Source organism: Chelmon rostratus, chromosome 8, assembly GCF_017976325.1.
Source record: "Chelmon rostratus isolate fCheRos1 chromosome 8, fCheRos1.pri, whole genome shotgun sequence".
In the NCBI taxonomy this organism is placed as follows: Eukaryota; Metazoa; Chordata; class Actinopteri; order Chaetodontiformes; family Chaetodontidae; genus Chelmon; species Chelmon rostratus.
The window spans coordinates 2,047,173-2,075,163 of record NC_055665.1 but is presented as its reverse complement, the minus strand read 5'-3'; the positions used below and the strand labels follow the sequence as shown (position 1 = coordinate 2,075,163).

Here is a 27,991-nt window from a genome sequence, read left to right as displayed (position 1 = left end):
TTATTGATCGAGAGAAGATTTCTACAGTTTACCTACGTGCTGAAGTCGGACTGGAAGACAAGAGAAGGGGGAACAGAAGAGGTGGAACACTGTTTGAAACAGAAAACGGCAGGATGGCTTTAGACGTTCCACTTAATGTCCCAGAACAGCGGCGCTGCCTTCTCCGTGGCTGTGCCCGCGACCTCCATCACCTCCATCGCCTCCACCGCCGCCTCCTGCTGGTAAGGCAGGGAGGTAACTGAGTCTTCTTCCATCGAATGAGCTGAAGGTGGGAGACAAATAGAAAAGAATGGAAGAGGAGCCTCATCTTTTTATTCCTTGTCAAAAAAAATTGTGCTTACATTACCCATAATGCAACTAGACGGCTAACAGTTGAATTCAGTTGAGTTATGCTAGCAGCAGCTAATGTATCCTGGAGCGGGCTTCAGAGGTCTGGTAGGCGTCGTTCTTTCTGACTACACACCTTCAGATTTTTAACATTTTCAAACTCGTAGTCTTCAGTGAACCCACACTGACGTCAGTTGAGGTGATCCATCATAATTAGCGCAGCTTTTCCCTGCAGCCACAAACGGCAACTTTTTCTCCCCAAACACGTGTAAACGGACTTTAATGTGTAGAATCGATGGAGTTTCCCTTTAAAATGTACAAGCAAAACACTGACAACCATTAAAAGACTTTTACTTTGGAGTTCAGTTTGGATTTTTCTTGTTTCTTATTTAACACTAACTAAAACCTTTACGGGATCTCGAACCTGTTTCCTCACCTGAAGCTTAACCTCCTTTAAATGTCTCTAACTTGACCAAAATATCTCACCTTAAACCTGCACTTTTAAAAATGGATGTAATTGCAGTTGCAGCACCCAGTGAGTGCTGTCGCAGTCTAATTCATGCTATTCTCACAGTAATTCAGTTTGCACTGCAGCAACATGATGTTTAAGTTGTGTTTATATGATATTTATAGTGATTTTTGGTCATTTTGACACAAAGAAGTTCTTAAATACATTCTGCGATTCCATCGAAACCACAAAATCATTCAGTCCACTTTCCCTTATGAGCTTCAGCTTGTGCTTGTTTTTGTAATGATACCTGGTCAAGGTCAGGTAGGCAGGGAGGTCAGGTGAAGCTCTTACTTGGCATGCAGGTAATCAGCGGCTCCTCCCATTGGCCGCCGGGCAGACACTTGATTACAGGATTCAGTTTCTGCACAAAACCCTCCTCACAGTAGTACCGCACCTTGGTGTTGGTCTCATAGCGCGGCCGCTTCTTCCCGAACACCTTGGTGTTTGGAACCTTGGGGGGTTCGCCGCAGGAAGCTGCGAGAGGGAAGAAAAACGGTGAAACGACCTCTTAGACAGTGGCGTGCACAGAGGGGGGGGCAGGGGGGGCGACCACCCCCCCTCGTGGCCCAATTGTTGAAAAACGCCCGCTAAAGTGCCACCTGGGAGCCAAAACACGCGCTAAAGTGCCCTCTTGGACACCAAAACACGTGCTAAAGTGCCCTCTTTGGCACCAAAATGCGTGCTAAAGTGTCCTCTGGGACAACAAAACGCGTGCTAAAGTGCCCCCTGGGAGCCAAAACGCGCATTAAAGTGCCCTCTTGGACGCCAAAACGCATGCTAAAGTGCCCTCTTGGACACCAAAACACGTGCTAAAGTGCCCTCTTGGGCACCAAAACGCGTGTTAAAGTGCCCTCTTTGGCACCAAAACGCGTGCTAAAGTGTCCTCTGGGACAACAAAACGCGTGCTAAAGTGCCCCCTGGGAGCCAAAACGCGCATTAAAGTGCCCTCTTGGACGCCAAAACGCGTGCTAAAGTGCCCTCTTGGACACCAAAACACGTGCTAAAGTGCCCTCTTGGACGCCAAAACGCGTGCTCAAGTGAAGTCTTTTTTGCCCCTGCCCTTCAAAAAGTCTGTGCACGCCACTGCTCTTAGATCTTTACCACGAGGGCCATTTCAAGAATAAACACTTCAGATAAAGTGAACTCACAGAAGCCCTTCTTGCAGGTGTAGGACAGGTGGTAGTTGCACGGTACATCGCTCCAGCGGCCGCCGTCGTGCCACACCATCACCGCACAGTCCTCACCGGACAGGAAGTAGCTGTCGGGTTGGCCTCTGTACCAGTTCTCATAGAGCTGCCGGAGAGCAGAGGAGATCCAGGCAAACGATCACAGGAAACATTTCAGAAAGTCTGATCCTGCTCTGGGATTGAAAACCGAATCATAAATCTGACATGCACCAAGTTCTGGACTGAGTAAAACTCACCAGAGGGTTCCCGTCTGACCAGCGGAAGTCTCCCTCAATGGTTCTGTCATTTAGTCCAATCCACTGATACTCTCTGTATTTGTCTGAAAAGGAAAAGGGGTCACTGTATTGTAGCTACAGACAGTATGTATGCGCAAGCCCGTCGACAGGGGGGGCAACCGGGTATGTTGTCCCGGGCCTCAGGACCATAGGGGCCCCTGAATGACCCTTAAGTTATTTTACTTTACATTCACATATTTCTTTTTAATTAAATCATTGCCTGATGAATTAAATATTATTTTCTACTCAACATATACTTGAAAACTTTAACATATTAAATATTTCAAATATATATATTTTCCTTTTTTTGCACAACACCCCTACCCCCCCGTCTTAGCAGAGAATGGTTTGACCCCGCTCTTAAAGGTTAACTTTCGTTTTTTACAACCTGGACTTTATTTGTAGCATTAAATACGACCATTTCCTCACCCAGACAACTTTGGTGGCATTTGGAGTCGTTTTGAAGAAATTAGCCCCAGAGGAGCGGCGCGTATATCCGTATAATGCGAGTAATTGGGGCATCCATGCGCAGCCTCTATAAACGCATAATCTGCAGAAACTCGTTCATATTCCAATATTTTGTTATGATATGCTGGTGCTATTCCCCTCTGAGCCCGTGGTGGCAATGTTCACCGATGACAACAGAGGAGGAATGCCTCTGTTGCTCAGAGTAGGACGGAGATACGCGTCTGGATGTGTCAATAAATGTCTGTGTCACAACACTGGAGGATTTCCGCGCTATGATAAACTTCTGGCAAACAAAACCAAGGCAAATAAACAATCTATACATGTGTGTAAGCTACTTACTCAAACGAAAGTTGCCCATTTGGTCCAGCAGGCTTTGGCTGGGTCTTCCAGTTCACTTTAGGGACACGAAAAAACATCTCCACCACAGCCCGGTTTATCATAGCGCGGAAATCCTCCAGTGTTGTGATGCAGACGTTTATTGACACATCCTCCTCTGTTGTCATCGATGAACATTGTCCACAAGAACACCACCAGTTACGTCTACTCGTGGACGTGCAGCCGTTTGTTGTTGTTTGGCCAGCTGTTCCTCTCTCTGCCTCCGCGTCCTCCTTTCAACGAGCTCCTCGTCCGTGTACTCTGCCTCAAAACGGTAAGGACGTCCATCGTAAACAAAGTCATCATCCACCACCTCAGAGTCGGAAAAATATTCATCCATTTTGTGAAAAATAACAGTCGCAAACTACAGCTAAACTAGCCGACCGCTGCAGAGTCAGCCGTGTTGTGGCTGGCTGCTCGCAGCGTGCGGCGCTCGAAAATGACGTCATCACGTCAGAAGTAGTTGTCTAGAGACGCTGGATGTTGATAACATGCCACCACGGGCTCAGAGGGGAATAGCAGCAGCATATCTTAACAAAATATTGGAATATGAACGAGTTTCGCCGCAGATTATGCGTTTATAGAGGCTGCGCATGGATGCCCCGAGTACTCACATTATACGGATATACGCGCCGCTCCTCTGGGGCTAATTTCTTCAAAACGACTCCAAATGCCACCAAAGTTGTCTGGGTGTCTAAATGGTCGTATTTAATGCTAGAAATAAGGTCCAGGTTGTAAAAAACGAAAGTTATCCTTTAAGGCTACGCTACATACGTGCCCTGAAGCGGGAAATTTACATAAATATGTCATGGCTATGATGGTCTCTTTTCCCCGGGCCCCAGCAAGTCTGTTGACAGCCCTGTGTATATGTATAGCATCTGTAAGTGAAATGTATTTATAGCACCATCAGAGGCCACACAGGGCTTCACAAGAAAGTAATAAAAAATAAAATAGAGGAAAAATAAATGGCAACACTTCAGGTCTCCTTATTTAACACTTATGGCATAATTAAACACAGCTGAACGTGTCCTTGTGGAGGAGGGGCGTGGTTTAGACTGAGCTGCAGGAGGGAGGGAGGTGGGGGAATGGCTCAGGGAGTCAGTGCCAGAGCTTGTCAGGTGTTTTCACTCTGCTGATTACCTTTTCTCTCTCTTCAGCAGTAGTGTGCTGGGCCTGTGGGCCTGAAACCCTCATGGAAGAAGCTGCACACGGCAGCAAGACGGTGAAGCTCTCCAGACCAGCCAGGCCAAGAACTGGAGACAATTTTGAGTTTTGTTTTTGGATGATTGAAAAATAAAAAGCCACTGTTGGAGTTGAGTCTTATCTGTGTCTAGAGACCTGCAGTGGCACAAACCTGTCACAGTCCTTATAGCATTTTATGTAGCATTTGTTGAATGTTTGCAGGCTGTTTCTAAATGTTAAGAACAGGAAGTGTTGCCGTGCACAGACTTTAAGTGCAACAGGAGACGGAGTCTGGACTTCAAAGTGTGGGGGATTAAGTCTTTGTGACTCTTTTAAGATTCTCTGTAGCACAGTTGTTAGATGGTTAGGTGAGCGTCACTTAAGGCCACCTGACAGGTAACATCTATAACAACAACCGGTCCAGCCTTCAGGGGACCAGCCAATCTTTTCATTTACATTTTATGAGTCTAGCAACTTGTTCTCCTTTGTTCTCTCACTATATGAGGTGAGCACTCTGAAAGTGTGATGAAGAACACTTTGGTCTCCTCTCCACGCTGCATGAAGTAAAGGAGATCTGACTCATCACACAGCGTCATCCTTCATCACACTCTCAAATCTACGAGCAGCATTTCTTCAACAAAAGGCAGATGCCCGACTATAATAAATAAATCCCAAGAATCCAAGAATTCGGATCCTGAATTTGACGAGAAGCTCGAGTAAAGAGATCGGTATCGGTCTGTAAGATCCATGGCAACTGCCCCCACAGTGAAAAACAAGCGGCAGAGGAATGCCAGATCACTATCTCACCACCTCCCGCCAGACCAAATACTAACAGCGACTTCAAAACCGTGACTTTTTCTAGGAAAAACCAGATTCCAGAAGAGGGAAGACATGAAAGGTCGTTGTTGTGTCTCGTGGCCTCGCAGTTAAAACAAATTCAGATCTTTAGTTTGATACCTGAAACACCTGAGATTACCTGTTACCTGCTGAGCTGCAGCCTTTCGGAGGAAGAAACGAGCAAACGCACACCGTCCTTCCACACGTATCATGTGTTTTTCATTCCACGGTGTTCTAAAGGTTGCTTTAAATGATTCATCTCATTATTATGGTCTGTGGCATTTTGAAACAGTTTATCATAGAATGAACCAGCCTCCTTCATGACGTCCAAGTAAATATCTGAGAGCTCCACAAGCTGATTTTCAACAGCAGACTGAGACAGGAGAACAATTCAAGCCTCCGTCTAAAGTGTGGTGTGTTTTTTGTACAGTGGTCGTCAATAATGTGAAATGTCATTGGTTGAGTTAAAAATCAGAGGGCTGAACCAAAGAGCAGCACCTCTACAGCAGAAATCAGTGTAAATGCTCATTTTCTCCACTTTTTCTTCACTTGAATTGCAAACTGCTGAACAAATCTACTGACCGAGCAGCTAAACTGTGTTTCCGGAGCTAAAAAAATTAAATTTAACCCAACATCGATCGTGTCCTTCAGGGGTTTTGAGTTCTACCGTTGATGTAGTCCTGCTCCTCGGGGGTCATGACAGACAGGAGATGTCCACCACACATGCGACAGTGCTGCTCGGCCGCCTCCCAGCTCTGCCTCTTGGTAAAGTGACGATAACAGAAGCCCTGAAACTTCTCCCAGCCGGGCTCGCACGCCTCCAGGTCTGAACGGGATGAGACAGAGTGAACGAAATTATCTCAGTATGGTCTTCTCAGTGTTTGGAAGGCTTTGGGTCCATCTGTTTATCAGATAGCTGATACTGAACCTGTCTGGCACAAGTCTCCTCCATAACCAGGCAAGCAAAGGCACCTCGTTGATCCACCGTCGACGCAAGTACCTCCATTCACACAAGGGTTGTCCAGGCAGGAGTCTGCAGCCGAGTGAAGACACGTTTTACATTTACTCATCATTCAGTTTCTCACATATTCAAAGTATCTCTTAAAATAATGCAATTTTATCATTCATTTAATTAAATGTATTTGTACGGGACCATGTATAAAAACATTACTGAGTTTTACTTTCAGGCCAACAATCATTTTATGAGACTTGATTCCTTTCTATTTGTCTCCTGCGCCCCCAGAAACAACTTCAGGGATCTGAAACAGATAAAATACATTTAACTGACTACGGGAGGCACCAGCAGAGGGCGCCGTTACATCAGGTAAGGGATCCACTGTGTAACTACATGCCCCAGTATCAATGTTAAAACCATTTCATGTGATTTTTACAATGCAGTGCAATGAAGTCTGGTTTTAGAAATGAATAATCTTTTAATAATTAAAAAAAAAAAGTAAATGTGGAAGTTTAAACAGCCTCTTGTGATAAACGGAGAAAGTGATCCAGTTTTCCTCTCAGCATTCTTCAGTTCATTTACAACAAAGAAAACACTTCTCAATCATCATTTTTAATACCTAAATCAGCACAAAATGCTTTTTAAATAACCACTGAATAGAATAAACTGCCCGTGTATCTTGCATGTCTCTTTAACTACAGGTTAAGTTCGCTTTGCACCGGACCCTTAAGACTGTCAATGATAACTTTAATCAACGTTTATCAGTCAGAGAGAGCTGAAAGAGAGCATGAACAAAATCAACGAGAGACATTTTAGTTTGCAACAATTTTTTTCTTGAAGAATCTAAAAGATTGGGATGATGATGATGAAGCTCTTCTCATGTACCACAGTGAGGACCTCATCTCTGCTGTGCTGAATCAGCTCGATGTGCTAAAGTTCTGGAGTGCAGCTACCTGGAATGCCTCCCTGCCGTGCAGCAGACACTTTGGCAGCAGGCAGCGAGGCAGCCATGGCGGCCTGCTCCTCGCCGCCTTTCTGAAAGTACTCTGGGACCGCGGTGGGAGCGGTGATGGCCACATCACGGCCGTTGCTGGCGAGCGTCAGACCGCCGGTTTCCTCCTCTTCCGGATGCCACGTGCAGATTTTAACCGAAGGCTCGTCTGTGCTGGTCTCCCCTTCACCTCCTTCTGATCCGTGATCTGTTCAGACAGTTTATTAGAAGTTCTCAGGTCATTTCTACATGCAAACTCAATCCACGTGACAAAAGTATGTGACTGTATTGGCAATTTCAGGTCATGCTTGATTATGCTTAATTTGAGTAACACAAATACAACAAAGCAACCTCCACAAAGGAGCAAGCTACAAACTTTTCAGAGACACCTTGAAAGCTTGGGGTAGGTGTTCAATACCTGAAATAATGTAAGCTCACCATGGATGCTGCTGGTGGTGATCTGAACCATGGCCTCCTGCTCCTTAGAGACATCATCAGATTCATCGGTGACGGGAGGCTCGGCGCTGTATTCCCGATCGGAGCGAGACTCCTGCGGCGCCGAGGACGAGGGTTCCGGTTCCCAGCCGGGTGTGAGGGTCAGATGACGAGGGATCAGAGTGACTTTCACATCAGATGGAGGAGGTGTGTCAGTGCCAGCCTCGGTGTCACCTCCCTCAGAGCTGTGGTCTGTTGAAAGAGTTGGATTTGTTAACAGGAGGTCTGGTTTCACCTCTGGGCTTTCTCCGGACGATTCACCCGATCCCTCTCCAGCATGTTGTTCCCTCTCCTCCAGATCAGTGTCTGTGATATTTTGGGTTGTGCTGAGGAAAATTTCAGGGCCTCCTCCTAATCCCTCCTGCTCAAGTTTGTCCTGGATGTCCTCCAGAGGTTCGGCCCCAGATGAAGCATTGCTTTCAGGTAGGAAGGTTATAATCTCTGGGGAGCTGGCTTCAACCTCCACAGACGGGGTTACAGGTACAGGGGATGTCACCAAGCTGACTGAATCACTGTTTAGGACAGGAAGGTCGTTACTGGAGTCTGAGCCGTGTGTGACTGTGGTGACCTCTGCTGTTGGGATTTCGGCAGGATGGATGTGTCCACTCTGCTCGGTCGGATCGTCCGGCTCCACGTCCTCTGAGGCGCTATTGGGTTCATCATCACCACGACCGACTGCGATGGACGACTGCACAGTTACACCGAGGTGCTCTCGAGCGGGATCATAACCTGTTGAGAACAGGGATCATCTGAAATTACATCTTTAAAATATGTATCATCTTCTAAAGTCATGTCACTTGAAAACAGAGAACTGCAGCAAGAAATAAAAACACTGACAACAATAACAATGTAGGTCTTAGACGAAGTGACAAAGAAATAGGTTGGTATCAGAAATACACAAAATGTTAGCCATCCCAATTACAAGTTAGCAATAGAGGATTTTATTCCTGTAATATGTAGACATTTATTTTATATTCCATGTATATTTTAGATGTTTTCAGCTGTATGTCGATGTTGGTCAGTCTGTCCCTCCAACACTTCAGTTCAGAGTGAAATATCTTGGATGAACCACCATGAGACACCATTTCCACAGACACACGTCCATTAATATTCCCAATAAAAGGTCCTACTAACTCGTCAGATTTGACACTTAGCAAAGCAAAGTGTACCTCTACACCCTCGCCTACACTTACCAACCTGTGCAACCCAAATTCCTGTCAGCCTCAGCTTTAGTTTGAGATTAACACAGCACAGCATGCTAATATGCGAACATTAGCATGTTACACTAGCATGCTAAATGTTACCCCGTTGCGAACAGTTACATGCTAAACATTAGCATGTTAACACGCTTACTGTGCCAATGTGAAAATGAGCACCATCAATAATAAACTGTTGTGTTGACTGTCTAGCATGTTAGTGAAACAGCTAGCATGCTAATTTAGACAACATCACAGCATCCATGTGGGTCTAAACTGTGATGCGAGAATATTTTCACAGATTGGGGAGATTTAAATCACCTTTTTCATATAAGTTTGATTCTTGGAGGTCTGTTATGCATAAAGACGATGTTACTGCCTCATTTTGGTCTTTATTTCTTTATTTATTTGCAGGAACTTTAGAAGGAATGCAATGGGAAAATATATTAATTCAGGTAATTTTGACTGAAGTAAAAGCACAGCAGTATTATCAGCACAATGTACTTAAAGTATCAAAAGTGAAAGTACTCGTTATGAAGGATGGCCCCTGTCAGTGTTATACTATTGGATCATTATCACTGATGCGGCAACAAAATGATATATTAATTTTGTTGCTGTTCAAGGTGAAGCTAATTATAACTATTCCTTACACTGCCTGTTTAATCTATAACGATGTGTTATATGTCATAGTAAAACTATGACATGAATTGTACGTAAATTCCTCGTGTGAAAAGCAGTGAGTTAACTAAAGCTATCAGATATAGAAATATTAGGCCAACAGAATGTAGATGAGCACGAAGGCCGATATTTCCCATCTGAAAGTCTAAAGTACTCAATTAAGTACATCAAAATTGCACTTAGTAAGTACTCAAGTACTGTACTGTACGTGAATGCATTAGTTCTAACTACAAAAACTGTTTCAGGAACATGATGGTCGCTTACATTTTTAAAGAATTGGAAATGTACGTACATCAATATAGTATCAGAAACCTTTAAAGAAATGTCTGTGGGGTCATCCGTTATAATGTGCGTGTAAAAATGAACACAGCTGCCTGAAAGAAGTGAATTACCACCACTTAACAATGTTTAAACTGTAAAAACATTTTAAAAACCACTGCAAATACCCCGTTTTTTTACCTTTTATCCAACACTGTCACTGTCATGATGTGTGTGAATTCAATACAGAGAAACTGAGAAATATCTAAATGAATTCAGATTTACAGACAATTATTACAATTATTGATGTTCTGTTTTTTATTATTTTCATTTGTTTTGTAATTTTGGGGGGGGGGGGGTTTGGCAAATTTGTTTGGGGTAATGGGTATTGGGTGATTCAAGATGGCCGCTTGAGTGGAGAATTTACACATTCAATGAAGCTAATCCAACAGCTAGCTTCCCACACAGCCTCAGCTGTCTTACGAACGACACGACGATACGGCAGACGTTTGTTGAGGACCACGTCAGAGTTCTGGGAGAAAACAGCGCTGTTAAGGAAACAACAAGCCGTACGCTAGCTGCATTAGCCAATTCACGCCGTCAATAAAAATGGTACCAGAACGTTTTGTGAAACAAATTTTGCTAGCTGGGTTCTCTCTGCCGTTAGCTCCACCCTGTTAACATTAAAATGCAGCATCCAAATCTCTACTAGAGCTCAGCCACACTACAACACTACAACCTGTGACTCAAAGAGACTCAGGAAACAAAAAAAACAAGTCCAAAAAATGTCCAGAGTTTAAAGACTCATGCCATTTTGTCCAAGAGGAAGAGGGAGAAGTGTTTTTTCTGGGTGGTTTGCCCACGTTAAGATCATAAGAAATATAAATATACATTATTCAAATATTGGTGCACACACTAAGAAAGCAAACATTTTGTGAATGTTTTTCAGTGCAGTAAATTTAGGACATACAGTATTTCTACTCAAACTATTTGCAGATCTGTCAAGTTTCTGATGTGTCCCCACAATGTTTTTTATTCATTCAACAATTTTGTTTTGTACTGTTTAAGAGAATTTGTGAGAATGTGAGAATTTTTCCCTCACAGGGTCACGAGCAATGGAGGAACCTCTAAAATAGCCTAGTTGATCAGAAGACTGTTGAAAGCTAAATATTAGGTCACTATAAGGTCCTGACTTTAATACTCACTGTATACTTACCTGCATCAGGTGTATGGACCAGTTCAGAGGTGGCAGGGGGGTCCATACCAACCAAACTTTGGGTGACCGAGTTTTGTGTTTCCTCATCTAAAAGAGGATTTGCGGTCTCCTCTCCAGACTGCTCTCCTGTTGGATGGCTCTCAGGCGTACTGTTGTCAAAAGACGGTAACGGGGTGGTGGAGTGAACATCTGCTCCCTCAGTGTGGGGGGAAGCAGTCAGCGCTGATATCTCCTCAACAGTACCAGCGCTGGCCTCTTCTGGCTGTCCTGAATCATCAGGAGAGGTGCTCGAGTAGATGAGCTCAGTTTCAGAGGCGTGGTCTGGGTGGACATCCGGAGTGTGGTCCTCTTGTGAAACGGGAAGGTCGCCCTCCTGAGGAACCTCTGGAGAGCTGCTGAGGAGCTCACTGAGACCTGGCGTATCCAAGCTTTCAGTCACAGAAATGAGATGCGCTGAGGTCTCCTCGCTCTCTGAAGTTGTTCCATCAGTTGTGGGTAGAGTGGAGCCCTCACCAACAGTTAGTACACCATCAGCCTTTGGAGAAGTTGTTGGAAGTGTGTGAGATTCATGATCTTCGTCTGGGTTTTCTTCAGGTGCTGGCTGGTAGGACTCTGGATAGCTGGCCTTCTCTATTAACTCCAAGGTATCTACTGTGGATTCGTGCCCTTGATGCTCAGATGGAGGAGTAACAGACTGATGAAGGTCTACAGTCAGCAATGGTTCTTTGTCATAACCCAATGTCGGGGACTGAGCCTCCACTGGGCCCTGCTTCACAGGATTGGCCGTCTGGGCAAGGTGGACCTCGTCGCCCCCCCTTGCCGTCACCTCGCTCAGGCTCAACTCCTCCTCTGAGGGATTAGTTAAGAAAACAATGTCCTGGCCAATGTCCTCTGGCTCAGTGGCAAGAAAATCCTGAGGGGACTCTGTGTAAGGGCCGTTATCGCCTGGAATAAAGAGCAGAGTTAGAAAATGTTATTTCTCAGGTCCAGGATTTGGTCGGGCTATTGTATTGGCTAATGTGGAAAAACTAGGTTTACAGTGATAACGGCGGAAGATTTAGTTTGAAATTCAAAGTAATTTTTGAAAAACTTCAATTCCTCACAGAAATAAAGAAAAATATACTTCTAATTTCTTTCTGACCACAGTGAATTTTAAGTGTAGCTACCTAATGTAAGCTAATGCTAATGCTAAAACTCTGTGAGTCAGCTGAGAAGTCCGTGTCAGGTCAATGTGTCCATATGACACATTTTAAGAGCAGAACCCTGTAAAAGGGTCTTAAATATGTATATTTTATGTGTACTGTGTACATGATGGTTAAAGACTGAGGCTAATGCTACACGTCCCAGGCAGCAGCATCGCCAGCTGTTGATCCATATAATGTCTACAAGCGAGCAGCACTGTTTGTGTATTTCAGGGTCAAGCTAGTTCGCCCCATAGCGAGGCCTTTAAAATGTAGAACAATAAAATTCAAATGTTCGCTCTAATGTCACCTGAATTTTTTGGATGCAAATGCAATGGTAGTGTGAGTGTGACTTTCCCCAAACAAAGAGCAGGACTGAGCTGCCATCAGTACTCAAAAGTCTGATCCAGCTGCATCTTGGCTCACACAGATCCATGTTGGTCCTGAACAGGCATTTTTCTAATGTAACCTGCAAAATAATGTAGAAAGCTAATAACATTCTCGCTGCTTTTGGACGTAAGGCTTGGGCACCACTGTAGGTAGTAAGCTAGTTAGCCCGGCATGCTAACATTTGCAGTTTACGTTGGAGCAGGTAAAGACAAAGTTCACTAAGCTCTTGTGTTTAGGGTTTTTTAACCTTCCAAACTCTTGAGATAATGAATTTCATATTTCTTAAAGCCTCATGAACATCACATCAACGTGTACAGAACTGCAAAGCTTGACAGGACTGCTGCTGCCTAGTTACAGTTGCTACGCTGTGATTATACAGATGCTGTTTGGAGGAGGGGTTTAGCAAAGGGTCAGTTGGACCATTCTTGGCTAAATGTGGTCTTTCAGTTGGAACAGTACTTGTACCGTGACTGATGGTGTTTTGTTGACAAGGACACAAACTGAGAAAGGCATTTCGAGTTGAGAAGAGTTCCACCAAGACGCAAACTTCCCCTTCTAACCTTCTCAGGATGTGTGAGTTGGATATTTTTTAGGTGAGGTACAGCCATCAAGTATTTCAGGGGAAAAACCCTTGAGATTTATCGTGTGAGACCAGCTGCTGGCTCAGAGAACCGGGCAGGCTTACAGGTCGGCTCTTACTTCTGAAGCAGTAGACGTCATGTCGGGTGTGAATCTCTGGGAAGCCGGTCTGGTTGCTGTAGCGATAGACAGTTCTGACCCCGGGCTCCCCGCCTCCACAGCGCTCTCTGGGGGTGACGATGGGGTAGCGCACACTCCCGTCTGCCAGCCACCCCGGACTGCAGTGGTTCAGTCCATCATTCCAGGCTGCGTACAGCTGAGCTGTGGTGGTCAGCTCGGCACCATGACTCAGACAGTAAGCTTTGGCCTCCCAGAAGGTGAAACGCTGGGGGGCGGAGCCATGGAACACTTCACCTTTATACAAAGAGACAGGTGTCAAGGTTTGTTGAGCAATCAAAACAACTATTTTATATTCTTTTTTTTTTTTTTTTTACAACCTTATTTTAGAAGCTTCCCCCTCAGTTCTATTCACTAGCTTAGCTTTATTGCTGTGATCGAGCCATTCATGAAGCTCAGAGGGGAGGCAGCATGAGCTCGTAAACACATGCCAAATCATTTTTTACACACACGAAGATGTGTTAGCAACAACAAGCTGTTTTCTTATATTGATTTTTTCATGTGGCTCCACCTCCTCTCCCGTTAACCTCGTCGCTTGCCTCGATTCTCATAATTGTTGTGTTTGTGGTAAATTTGGAAATCCCTGACCATCCTCTACAAAAAAAAAGTGGCTTTATTTGATGTAATTACATCAGTGTTATGTTGCGTCTCTTTAAGTGTTTCTGGGAAACCTTTTTTGATCTGCTGGACCTCCAGAACCCGGAAAAAAAATAAATAAATAAAAGCATACAGAACCGAGGTGTCCTTTTGACCATATATAAACAAGTGGATTTGTTTACAATCTGTCTGATTGTCTTTCTCGGTCTTAACTGATATAAATTTTAAAAATATGGCCCAAGTTATAAAAGTGAATTGTTACCGTTGATATTCTCCACATAACAGTAGACGTCATAGAGCTCATCGGGCTCCAACAGCCCATAGTTCCTCACTCCCGGCAATCCATCCATGTCCCCAAAGCAGCCCTCTCTCGGCATCTGGATGGGATATCTGTGGAAGGAAATATTGTGCGGCATTGAAACACTGAGTACCTCTTCCTCCATAATGGCTGCACTCCAAACATCACACTTTTCTGAGCTCTTCTGTGAGCGTTGAAGTGGGGAGAAATGTTTGGTTGCAGCTCAGGTGAGTGCCTCTCAGGTACTCGATGTTCTGATGCCAGATGCAGAGGGGATATCGAATGTTAGCTGGCGTAGTGGCCCGCTATCAGCCCCCCAAACTGACCGACCTCCATACTGGATGCCCCCTCAGCCACGTGGACAGCAACGTGTCAGCAGCAATTTAGCGTTGTTGTTTTTGTTGAACTGCATGAAGGATTTGGACTGTTGCCAAGTCATAATCCTACACAACATGAAATGCACAGTTTTTAAGGTAAGAGGCCACTTGATCCAGTGCTGAGTGACGTGTCCTCTTTGACATTGGACCATGTTCTCTCAGATGCTCACCTCACTGAGCGGTCTGAGAGCCAGCCTGCATCACACTGCTCGTACCCACTCTGGTAGGCGGCCAATAGCTGCTCTGGAGTGGCAATTTCAGCCCCGATCTCCTCGCAGGCCTCTCTGGCCCGCTCAAAGGTAAAGGCGTACCGGCTGGATGCATCACGATAATGGAACACCACCCCTGCAAAACCCCAAACAGCAGATTTGTGAATTCTGGATCCTGTCATGTTTTATGTGATCATTCTGCAGAGAAGCATTAGAGGCGAGGTGACGTACAGAAAGCAGGTGTCAGTACTCTTGTTTTTTAATGAAACGTTGCACAAGTTTGAGGTAAATGTCTAAAACCAAGCATCAGTGCGTGTTTCCATCAAGCATCTGCGAATACAGCAGGACAATATTACATAACTAAGCGGCAATAAGAACAGATAATTCTGGTATTTGTGTTCTTTTCTCTCCTGAAAAAAACGTGATCAGAAACCAGATTTTCGGCCAAACTGGAAAAACCATCACTGTTTATGTGGAGACCTGATTTACAGCAATAATATAAATGTTGCCCTGAGAGAAACACACTGATGTCTTCTACCTCGAAACACAAACCACGTCGCATAAAAGCCTCATTTATTGGATTAATAATCTCTTACTCTGTGAGGACACTGAATGGGACGACCATTCATCACAGATGAATCACAGAACGTGCCCCAGCAGTTTGCAAAATCGAATCATTCCGTTTTCATTAATCGTGAGATGAACTCGTGATGAGTGTGTGCACCTCAGCTATGTGGGAGACACGCGTGCACGCCATTAACTTTAATATTTACACATAATTGCTGACAGAAAATATGTTCAAAGGACACTTCAGTAATTCACAGTCCTGTATTCTGCAGCTGCTCCGCCGGCGCGAGCTGAAGCTGTCAGAGCGAGCTGACGCTGTCAGAGGAGCCTCGCGTAATAACAAAGTGATCAATAATAGGCCATTAAAATCAGTGATCACTCTAAGTCAACAGGTAATTTCTTTATTTCACCTTCAGCATGTGCTTTTTAATTGTAGGGCTTTGTTTGTTAAGTTTAACGACGCACAGCACGCACACACATCTCGCGGGACGTCTGAGAACTTACGAGAATTTCGGCTGGTTCGCAAAACACTGTTCAATGGAAACACCTGCAAGTCGCGTTTGAACTTTGCCGAAATTTCAGAAATATAGCTTTTATTTTGCGAACAACTGTAATGGAAACGCAGCTAGTGTTTAATTAACATGATAATGTCCTGTGAAATGAGACTATTCGCTTGTTTTGTTTTGTTCGATTTTGTTGGGCACTACACAACATTAACACAGTATCTGTCTCACCTTTGACCTTCACCTGAGCCACGTCGTCAGCGTCCTCCAGGCCCTGCTGCACCTCGCAGCGGTAGAAGCCGGTGTCGTTCTGCCTCAGGCCCTCCAGCCGCAGGGTGAGGTCGGCGGGGGAGTAGGCGTAATTGAGCAGCGAGGCTCGGTCTTTGTAGGCCTCACTGACTCTCACCCTGTCGCCGCGGGCCACCACGATCTCCGTCTCTCGGCCGTGAGTCAGAACGCTCCATTTGACCCGGGGCAGAGACAGCACGGCGTGGCGGCCGTTGGTGGACGGGGACGGCGGCGGGTGGGCCAGAGACACCAGGCAGGGTAACGTCAGAGAGCCGCCCAGCACGGCAAAGACGGGCGGGGTGGTGGGAATGGTCACCTGGAGAAGCTTCGAATCATCTGGGGAGAGGCAAGCTTTAAAGTAAGAGGTAACACTTTGAGAAATGAGCTCTTTACACCGACAACGAGGAGACGAAGAGTCGGCCATGTTGCACCGCCATGTTTCTACAGTAGCCCAGGAAGGACAAACCAAACAGTGGCTCTACAGAGCGTCTTCAATGGTTTTTGTTCCCGCCATAGAGGAGGGCGACATGAGGATGTTCAATTGGTTGCCACTAGATGCCACTAAATCCCACACATTGGTCCTTTAAAGCTCTTGCAGCAACTAACTGCGTATATGTTATAATGTCGTGAGCTTGTGGCATCTGTCAGTCTTTGCTATCATTCTGTTGACACCACTAAGGGAAAAGATATTCAGCTGTACCCTTCAGCCCATGCTGGGGCTCTCGGACACCCTTGAAAGCGGCCTCCAGAGTCCACATGTCAGCAAAAACAATGACCGACAGGAAATGATTAAAGAGCACCCCGCTGCCCTTAAAAGTCAGAGGTCACGTATGATTTGATGGATGTCAGTGGTGGATGGTGGCGGTGAAAGCGACGGGGACGGAGAGGCAGGGGTGCGTACCTGACTCGTGGTGGGGGGTAGAGGACGACGGCAGGACAAGGAGACAGATGGCACACAGCGGCACTGGTAGAAGCACATCCAGTCTACGGCGAAAAGACAAGAAGGAGGGGGGGGACAAAAAGAATTGAACTTGAGATGAGAAGAAACTGCAGAGTTGTAGTTTCATCTTCATCAATGAGTGGTTGTCTGTTTCTTATTTCTAAACACACAAAGAGATGAAATCATTCAACATTTTTTTGGAAAAGACCAATACAAATGAAAGTACTGCATTCAAAAGCTTTAACCTTGAGTTAAAATTAGTTCAAATATGTCAGTATTATCGACAAAATGTACATTAAAGTACTAAAGTAAAAGTACTGATGTATCAGTAAAATGTTCCTGTCAGTGTTTCTCATCATCTCTGATGTTTGTGGATTAATATTCCTGCTGTAGATGTTTCAGGTTGAGCTCATTTGAGCTACTTTATATCCTGTCGGCTGGTTTAATCTGCAGCGATGCATCATATTCTATAAGATCATCTTATGTTTGTCCTGTGAGAACCTCGTATCTCAGACAAACAGCCTGTTTTCAGCTTTGTCACGATGCATTTTCAGCTGATCCAAGAGGCTTTTCAACAGTTTGTTTAGCTGAAGAAGGACGAGAATTTTCTCAAGACATGAAGGAAAACTTCATCGGCAGATCGAGACGCTGATTTATTAGTTTAGTTTTGACCAAAGACATGAATTCAGATGCTCAGACTACAGAGAGAGAAAAAAGAAAACAGATATTGACTTTTTACTCCAGTCCTATTGATCATCCATTCACACTGATTCAGACTGCTGTGCTGTTTTTAGGTTCTGATTAAAGGATGAAATCTTTTCTCTGGGTTGAATTAGAAATGTCATTTCTGTCTGACAACTAAAACTAAGACTAACTACCTCACTGATGCTGATGCTGGCCGGGATGGGACCCTCTTTAAAAGGAGATTTGCAGTCTCACTGAGGCTCTCCTGCTTAAATGAAGCTGAAATAAATAAATGGTGGTGTAGATTCCTGTTTTTGCTTGAAATCAATCAATGACTTTGCAGGTTGAAATTAATACAGATAAACTGATAATCCGATCACTAATCAAAATAATAAGTGCTAATCCTTCATTCCAGCTGTCGGACTGTTCAGCTGCAGCATCATTTAATGCAGCACTGCTGAAGTCATCACAACATCAATCACAAACATACTTTTGGCTCCACTCCATTATTCATGTCATCATGTGCTCATATATTTACATCTGCACAACTTATCCTGTGCAATATACATAATGCATTCTGTGTGGTGTGAGTGTGTGTGTGTGTGTCTGTATGCATGTGTGTGTACACAGCCTTCTATTATTGATTTTATTTTGAATCTTTTTTAATGTCCATTTGTTCGACTTGCTTGTTTTCTACGTCTCCTTTTTTATTCTGCTGCTGTGACAAGTGAATTTCCCAGCATGCAATAAACAAAGTTTTATCTTATCTTATCTTAAGTGTCATGCACAGTTTGCACTGAAAAAAATACTATCAAATAGACACATGATTAAAATACAGTGACAGTACAGCACATCCTGACAATAATGTTGATGATTTTATTTGAAGGAAATGTTTGATGACTTTTTCGTGTGTGTGCACCTCTTTGTGTGTGTGTGTGTGTACCTGTGTGTGCACCTGTTGTTGTGTGTGTGCCCGTTTGTTTGTGTGTGTGTGCCTGTGTGTGTGTGTGTGTGTGTGTGCCTGTTTGTTTGTGTGTGTGCATATACGTGCGTGTGTGTGTGTGCGTGTACGTGTGTGTGTGTGTGTGTGTGTGTGTGTGTGTGTGTGTGTGTGTGTGTGCGAAGCAGGCCGACTCAGACAGGGTCTGCCTGTGTGTCCTTGGAGCTCTCTCTGCTGTGAGTCAGACTTCAGGAGCTGCAGAGTGTGAGCTGAATTCTGATTCCCTCAAAACTCCCTGGAGGGTCGGACCGAAGCCCAACCTCCAACTTAACTAGATTTACCATCATTACGGCTCCTTTTCTCCCCCAGCGTGTTCACTGCTTTCCGTCCTGTTTTCCTTTGTTGCATTGAAATCCTGCCTTCTCTGTATTTTCACACTGGTTGTTCAGCTTCTCACAACAGCGACCACCTCAAACTGAGTTTAGAAAGATCCAACCAGAGAAAGACTTTCTATCACCAAAAAGCTGCATGATGGCGCTGAACGGTAGTGAAGAAGTAGACAATTCCGGCGCCGCCGAAATTTTGACAGTGGCACGAGGGGGCTGCTGGTCTTATTAACTGAATCAATAAACATGAATGAATTTAATGGAAATGAACCATCTCTATTGTCATCCAAAGTTTCCTTTTACTAACAGAGCTAACGGCGCTAATGCTAACGGTGCTAACAGAGCTAACACTAATGGAGCTAACAGCTAATGGTGCTAACAGAGCTAACACTAACAGTGCTAACGCTAATGATGCTAACAGAGCTAACGGAGCTAATGCTAATGGAGTTAACAGAGCTAACACTAACGGAGCTAACAGCTAACGGCGCTAATAGAGCTAACTGCGCTAATGCTAACAGAGCTAACGGTGCTAGAATTTCTAATAGAGCTAGCAGAGCTAACGGCGCTAATGCTAACGGCACTAATAGAGCTAACGGCGTTGTGCCTGTCTATGTATATGAGGCTGTCTGTGTGTATTTAACTGTATTTGTGTGTGACTGTGTATGTGTGTGTCTTCACCTGTTTGTGTGTGTGTGTCTGCTTGAACTACACATTTATCAAATTGTCCCAAGTATTTTGAACAAGCAGCCCAACCAGTTCCTACATGGAGATGTGTCTGGTATATGTGTGTCTGAATGTGTATGTGTGTGCGTGTGTAACTTCTGCCCCACCTGCTGATAATTACCTCTCTACCTCTCCCACTTTTTACCTGTTCCTGAACAGCTACTTTTTCGCTGTTGGTGTCTGAACAACTTGTGATTGTGACAAAAGCTGCTATCAAAAAAACGATTACACTGTGAGATGCGGACAAATCACGTTTTGATATATAGTTTGCGAGGGTTTTCGCAAAGCTGCGGGACTAGTTACACGCCCAAATTCTGGCGGAAGATGAAAAATGGGAAGAAAAAACGCGCAGGATAACAATAGTACTTTGAGCTATAGAAGGCGAGTGGCTCTAGCGTTGCCTCGTGCCACTAATAAAAGAAAAGAAAAAAATCAGCCTATCCTGTGTCTTCCATTACTTCTACGTTTAGTCTCTGAACTGTGACTGTGATACAGGCGCAGGCAGAAGTGAACAAACGATCGGAGGCTCCAGCAGGACAAATGACAAATAAAATCAATCGAGCTGTGACCTGCAGGTGAAGCGTTTGTTTGCAGATGACGAAACGCTATTTGTCGGTTCAAACCAAAACAAACAGAAAACAGCTGGTGGCCTCCGACACCTCACTGGCTCCGTACCTTCCTGTCAGAGGCCTGAATTCACCTGGAGGAAAGAAATCCACACTGTCTAACCTTCACAAGAAGCCTGTGGAGAGCAGAGAGGAAGAGCCTCAGCTGAGGATGAATCAGACTTTACAGTCGCTGTCAGCGAGTTCTTCCCTCTGACTGAAAGGAGCAGTAATGTAGAAACGACGAAGGAAATTAAAGTTTGTTTTGTGGATCTCAGCAGAGACACATTTCTAATCAAAACAGGATTAATAAATAATCACTCAGTGGGATTTTAATGCCTGAATTTGGCTCCGTCATTCCAGAATGAAAGCTTTGAAGCCAGAAATCACTCGGGGTGAAGCTGGCTGTTCAAATCATTTCACTGAGCAGAGACGCAGACTGCCCACATCCATCAAATCTAAACGGGATAAACAAATGTGAAATGTCCTCTCTGTGTTCCATATCTTTTCTGTCTCGTGTTAGCTCATATTTTATTGGCCTTTAGTTATTGAGCTTCACAGCTTCAGCGAGCTCATCCACCATCGCTGCTTTTCTTCTGGTGCTGTTCATGAATGTGGCTGACAGTGGTGGATCCTCAGGGGCAAAGGAAATAAAAAGGGCCAGTGGGGCACCAGCGCCTTTTGTTTTTTGCTCCCACGCTGCGTTCATGGACCGGCTGCTTCCAAAGGAATAAGAGCGCTGCGTTTTTTTCAGCGTCGTCACATAAAGACGCTTCAGGTCGTGATACACCAACATCCTCTTAAAATACCAACTGCAGTGCCGTAACACTGCAACCTGGGGCAAAACTGTTTTATTGTGTGACTTCTGTGAGATTTAAAGTAGCTCCTCCACCTCTGTAATAAAAACACACAAGGAATGATGAACTATTTAACATTTAGAGGCACTTTCTCATGTTTTGTCTACCATCCAGGAGGGCTGCGTGTTTCTCTGACGTCGCACCTGAGTGCTCACCTGTGTGTTAGCTATCCCCTTTCCTAAACTAAACACTGAGCACCGGATCTGTTTAAATCCCAGGACACATTGTGTGTGGGCAGATGTCTGAAACCAGGCTGGAAAAAAAAAAACTACCATTAAAAAAGGTTTTGCAAAATTTGTGCAAAATGACATATTTTTACTGAGCTTATATATTTTTTACTGTATTATATATTTTTTTCTACTGAGCAATAAAACAAAGACAGTGTATTTAATGATTCATATCTTATTCATGTGCAGATCAAATTGAGACATTCTTCACAAGGCAATATTTTTCTACTCTTTTGTATACGATGTCTCTACAGCTGATTTTATTTTGGATCTTTTTATTTGTTCTACTCTACTTTTTATTTCTTACTGTTGAAACAAGTAATTTCCCCCAGCGTGGGTTCAATAAAGTCTCATCTTATCTTATCTTACTCGTCTCTATAATAATCTGAAAAGTTCGAATGTAGGTGATGGTCAGTGGATAACTGAGCAAACCATCAACCTGTCAGCTCGCCGTCAGACTGGTTTCAGCTTCTCTCGACATCAAATAGAGATAATTCCTCCTGACAACCCTCCGCCGATGTCTGACTATTCAAATCCCTTCATTTCAAACTCATCAACTGGCAGCAGAGCAGGCGGCGGACGCATCCCAGGCGACATCACAAGTGCAAAGACGGACATCACAAGTGGCCGAATGGTCAATGACTTCACCTCGAGGGAAAAGGCGGCGAGGCCGGCGGAGAGGATGTTTGACCGAGTTTGCCAGGAAAGGTCATTTGAGGCTGGGAGGAGGAAGGGGGTGAGGAGGAAGGGGGTGAGGAGGAAGAGGGAGGGGTGAGGAGGAAGAGGGAGGGGGTGAACTACATTCTTAAAGGACTGCAGCAGCTTTGTGGGAGTTTGGCCCATTTGTCACTTTAGCCAGTGTGTGACGAGAGTGCCAGTGCTCCAGTAAATAGCCCGGTGCAGCACACATAGATTTTAGCAACAAGAGCTCGGTGAGGTGTTTCTGCTGCTGCTGGGGGGGGCGGACTGAAGGGCTGAAAAGTCCAAGATTTTAAAAGTTTTTACTGCAGCAATTATGACGAAAATCACCCGCTGACGTCTGTCGTCAGTGGCAAAGAGTCGACTCAGCATTCATTCCCAGGTCACATGACTCGTCACAGGTTTTTATCAGCTCCAGTTCTGATTGGCTGTGATGAAAACATGACACCCGATGATCCGCGTTGAATTTCTGGACGTTGAATTGTCAACTCGTTACACTCCATTTCCACCTGAACGTCCTCAACAACATCATCATATCATCTCATAAAAGGTGTGATTTTCTTACCTGTGGCAGGTTAATCCTGTGGTTTTATGCATTGTCTTTATTTTTATTTTCATCCTCATTATCATGATGAACTGGGTTTTATTCTCCATCTTACTTTACTTTCATTTTCCATCTGTCTTTATGTCCACTCTGTCTTTTCGATGTAAAACACTTAAAGCAATTCCTGTATGAAAGGTGCTCCAAAATAAAGTTTATTATTATTTTATACTGCGATGTGACACCCGGTTGCTGTAGACGCTGCAGATACAGACACCACCTATACATTGTTTTGAGGATAATCCTCATTCTGCCCTGAACACATTGATGCTGCACAGGGTGGGAACATCAACTGGGTGATCACTTCGTGGATAAAATAAAGAGATGAAGATGAATTTGAGAGGATCTGATGAGCAGATTTCATGTGAGAGTCAGTGCAGGGGAGGCGAGTGATCTGCACTCCGAGAGTCTTTCACACACAGAAGCACAAAGCCAGACACAGCCTCCCCTCGCTCGTCTTTCAGATTTAAGGATGGGGTTCAGAACCGCTTGCTGAGCCGTCATTGGATCAAGCTGACGCCACCGATTCCTCCGCACTGTACCCCTCGGCTTTCTCACGGCAGGAACCCGAGGTGTTGGCCCAGGGGGCACTGAGTATACAGTACAGGACCCTCATGTGAGGAGGGCCCACAAAGAGACTAGAATGAATAGCTGTTGATTTGGGAGGGGCCCACAGAGAAAGCCCATATACAGGGTCCAGAATTTGGTGCTACGCCCCTGGCACGGACCACCACCACTACACTGTTGCCCCTCGGCAGCTCCTCCATCACGCCGGCCCAACAGTCCCACTTCGCGTCACCTCGAATGACTCGGTCTGCCCATCTCCAGGGGCAACCCGAACCCCCCTGACGGACAGAGTCTGACAGGAAGCGAGGAGCAGCCGGGGGAGGGCTGGAAGCCACGGAGACCTCTGAGAGAAAAGAGTGGCAGAGAGGAACAAAGAGGTTCCGCACAGAGAGACGTCGAGCTCGCAGGAATGATCTGGAACAGATTCACCAGTCGGCCCCGAGCGGCGGCCACGTCTTGTTAGCTGCTCGCTGCTGACTGAGTGTGAGGGGGGCTAAACTTTTAAAGAAGGGACAAAAGCCATAAGCTACAAGGCTCTGTGTGTGTGTGTGTGTGTGTGTGTGTGTGTGTGTGTGTGCTGCGGTCTGCATGCCACAGGCTGATTAGGTGGGAGTGCTTTGAGTTTTAAGGGCTTATACCTCAGACAGGGTGACAAAAAAAACACAGCACTGCTCTGCACTCAGTAGTTAGTCGGAGTCACATTTCAGAGGTGCAGAGGGAAACTTCCTGAGAGGCTACACCTTCTGAAGCAACAAACAAACTGCAGCAACCTGCATGACCTGCTGCACCCGCCGAGAGCCGACTGCACCATCAGTCACTGAGAAACCAGCCAGCGCTCCTTCCTCATATGTAACAAAGGATTGTGTCCCTTTGCTATCATTTCTACAGGACTGCAAAGACGCAACAATAAACTAGAAATGTTGTCATCTGAACCTCTGCGGCCGCAACAAGGCAAAAACTAAACCAGCATTTAACCATCTGAAGCAAATAACAGCATTAGAAAAACTCATCCTGCCTTCACCTCCAGCAGGAAGCTTGAAAGTTATAAACCCAGCAAACCCAAAGTCAATATATTCAATGTTTGAGCTCATCAGCGTCATTGATTTTTGTAGATGTCTGCTTGTTCTGACTTTGATGCAGCGACACGTTTCAAACTATGCCCCGCATATCTCTGAAACATCCTTCTGCTCTGTGTGTAAACCTGAGGAGTGTTTTTAAAAACCATTACACATGGCGGGTATTCGATGAGCTGACTCCATTCTGCTCAATCTGTTTCAATTTGACTACTTTTAGGACAAAATAATAAATGAATGAAGGGCTTCTTATTCCCGCAGCGTGGAGAAGGCTTTGAAACATAATTGACATGTCGGGAAATAAACATGTGTAAGTAAACAGTTAGAGGAATAAATAAAACAACAGAAATCCCCCCTCTGGTTTCTGAGTGGTGCGGGGTGCACCGGGAGGTCTCGAGACTTTGAGTTTCTAAGTGTGTGCACACTTTGTTTTATCATTAGTGAGTCAGAGTAAATCCAGATGTATTCGAAGGCTTTTTTCACAGATTTTAGACGTCTCAGCTCATCCTCACATTTCTCCACATTTCCATCATTAAAACACACTGTATGTTTGCTACAGCGCCCCCTGTGTTCTGACAGTGACACATTCTCCTCTGCTTTGGCTCTGCACTCTATAATTAAACACTGCAGTAAGGTCAAAAGCCTAACTTCATCTTTTAAGGTTGTTTCAGGGTCGTCCGATGTTCGGACAGAGCAGGGCAGTACTCCTTTCTCTGCTCGCTAAATATGGACGTAAACATCTTCAAACTGAACCTGAAACGAAGCACTTCACCTCCATCCTGCTGTGGTGTTACTGCAGCTCTAATGTGCAGGAAAATGCACGTTTAAGGTGCAGAAATAATCACCTTTTATATTGTAATACACACTGACTCAGAAGTTAGCATCACCCCTTTATAGTAAACTTAGTATCTATCACTGACATTGTTAAACAATTACAGTCTGAGCTTGAAGTTTATTGGCTGGATGTTATTAATATTGACTTTAAACATGAATCAGTTCATTATATTTATGGATGCAGGCATCATCTCTGGCTTCTGTAATAATTCAGTTCAAAATGTTGAATTTTCTAAAAACATACCATCAGTTTTAGCTTAATTCATTTTGCAAAATTACCATTTCGGGATCCTCTGTTTCTGTTTCCACAGTAAAATATCCTGCCATAATATTCAGTGTTAAGTTTAAGGTAAAAATCATCTATAAGACTTTATGTTTCTTTTATTTGCTCTTCTGTATTAATTTCTCCTGATTAAAGCCCACAGTGAGTTTAAATGAGACAGTGTTTAACAAGGCTGCATATTTCTAAATGCTTTCATTAAAGATCTCAAACTCAGGCGACTTCTTTCAACATATTTCCCGACAACAGGGTTCAGACATCACTTTGTGTTCACTAACATCCAGCATTATGTCACTAAAATCTTCCTGTTCAGCCTTAATTTGCTGCCAAAAAGTAAATTAATTGTGATAAAACTTTTACAGTCGTTTAGTTTCACCATATGCAGGTTTTTATATTTTCTCAATGAACCAGTTTTGATGCACTTGTACTTGTACTTGTATTCAATGCTGCTTAACAAGAAAACAGTGTGAAAGAAGTCACTGTCAGAGCAAAACGAGCACTTTTACGCACTTTTTGAAGACAGTTTGCTGGTGATGCTGCTGTGCTTTTCTTTGAAGGCAACATTTTTAAAGTGTTTTTATCAGGCTCCAGTTTGATCTTATTACTTTCACTGACTTCTCCTCCACTGCAGCTGCAGACAGCTGATGCTCCCGCTGTTAATTTGCAGCCCGATCACGCAAACATCACGCATCTCTTTTAATTTAAAGGTAGTTTTCAGTGTGTTGTCTGTAAAGCTGTGCATGCGCAGTGAAGGATGAAGGCAAACTGTGAAAATGAGAACAAATCGAACAGGTGAAAAGTCTGACTGCTGGTCTGATCATGTGGGTCAGATGGCGGATTAGGGACTTACTTCATTTTCCTCAGCATCAGCTGTCGGTCAGACTTGCAGAAGCGGTTCTTCGTGTCCTCGCGGAGCCTCCACACAGGTGCAGGTCGATCCTTCTGTCTGTTCCCCGACCAGAAGTCCTTCAGCAGCCGCTCAGAGATGCAGCGAGCGACGGAGACGGAGGCTGTGAGCGCCCGGAGGAGAGGAGAGGAGAGGAGGTGAGGAGAGGAGGACCCACACGGACCCTCCTCCTCCTCTTCCTCCTCCTCCCGCCTGGACAATCCTAATGCCTTCTGAGGTGGAGGGGCAGGCTGGGAGGTGAACACATTAATAAGAGTGCTGATCAATAATTTTTCAGTTTTCTGTCAGTAATGCAGGACTGAGTGAGTCTAAAGGTCTGCAGAGGTCCTGATATCCCGAGGTGTGCTGTGGTTTGTCCTTCAGCTGTCCTCAGTCAGACAGACCAATATTAAAGCTGCAGTAAGTGCCCAGGGGGCAGAAGAGCTCCACAACAAGCCCTCATGGCTGCAGCCTTGTGGCTAAAGGCTAATGTGTTAGCAAACCTCCAGCAGACAAGAAGCAACATCAGCCTCCATCAATCTGTCTGTTTGCACACACTCGAAAAACAGAAACAGCGCTAACGAAGCTAACTCCCCAAAGAAACAAATGGAGATGCTAGCACCACATTTTATAATTTCATGTGTTTACAAGAAGGATGTCAAAATAACTTCTCTTTTTAACTGCTCGCTAATATTATTCACCACTGAAACAGAGCTGTCAAGGTTTATCATCAGTCTGAAAGATCAATTTATATCAGATTTAACATCAGAATTATGAAATAAGTCAAAGACCTCCGCTCATTAACTGCTTCTTCAGTGAAAATGTCTCCTCAGTATTGTCTCTGTTTTAGCTCTGTTTTTGGTCTCCACCAGCTCCCGAGGGAAACATCTGTCTCTTTAGCTGCTAAACGCTTCACTGTGTCCACCGGCTGGTCTCTACCTGAGTCCGCCTGCTGTCAGGTGGTGCACAGAGGCCTTATCAGAGCTTTGAAGAGGGTGGAGCAGGAATAAGGACGAGGTAGACAACAGCAGTAACTCGTCAAGTCGGTTTTATTTAAACCCCCCACAAATCCCACATTACAGCAGTCTGTAGCACACACAGCACCCTCTATCATCTGACCCTCTAAATATGACTTTCATATTAGTAAAAACCTCAGTGTGCATCACCTCAGAGGGTCAGTGAAGCCCCACCTGCAGACTCTGAGGATCTGCCACACCTTTCACGTTACACTTCGGTGTTAAATCTAGAAATATTGATCTATGGAGCTGTGAGAACTTGAAATTATTCCAAGAGCCTTGTGAATCTTTTTAGTGGGACAGGAAGTGAGAGCAGCATCAGCTCGAACTGAGCCGCTGGAGAATTATTTCTAATCGAAGGTGAAGCGTCTGTCTGAGCTAAGCGGTGTCCCGAAAAGACACGATCTGTAGCAGAGGCTTCTGGGACCTCCTCGGCTGCTTTCATACGTGACCCGGGACGATCCGGGGGTGCTGATCCTGCCGCCGAGCCACGCGGTCTATCTGCTGCATGCATACGGCTAACTGGCAATGTGCAAAATGGACAAATTCCTGATGG

General features: G+C 44.7%; 1 protein-coding gene across 1 annotated transcript; it reads right to left on the bottom strand.

Moving 5' to 3' along the window:
• On the bottom strand, nucleotides 1-27,945 carry bcan (brevican). Its single transcript, XM_041942257.1, has 17 exons — nucleotides 27,883-27,945; nucleotides 26,384-26,670; nucleotides 23,579-23,689; nucleotides 17,019-17,101; nucleotides 16,061-16,453; nucleotides 14,721-14,895; nucleotides 14,138-14,265; nucleotides 13,222-13,515; nucleotides 10,952-11,896; nucleotides 7,547-8,332; nucleotides 7,071-7,316; nucleotides 6,091-6,195; nucleotides 5,830-5,988; nucleotides 2,262-2,344; nucleotides 1,987-2,131; nucleotides 1,130-1,312; nucleotides 1-262 (listed from the first exon to the last, which is right to left on the bottom strand). The coding sequence occupies exons 1-17, from the start codon at nucleotides 27,943-27,945 to the stop codon at nucleotides 120-122; spliced, it is 4,329 nt and encodes a 1,442-aa protein (XP_041798191.1). The 3' UTR covers nucleotides 1-119.
• Between the last annotated feature and the right edge of the window lie 46 nt (nucleotides 27,946-27,991).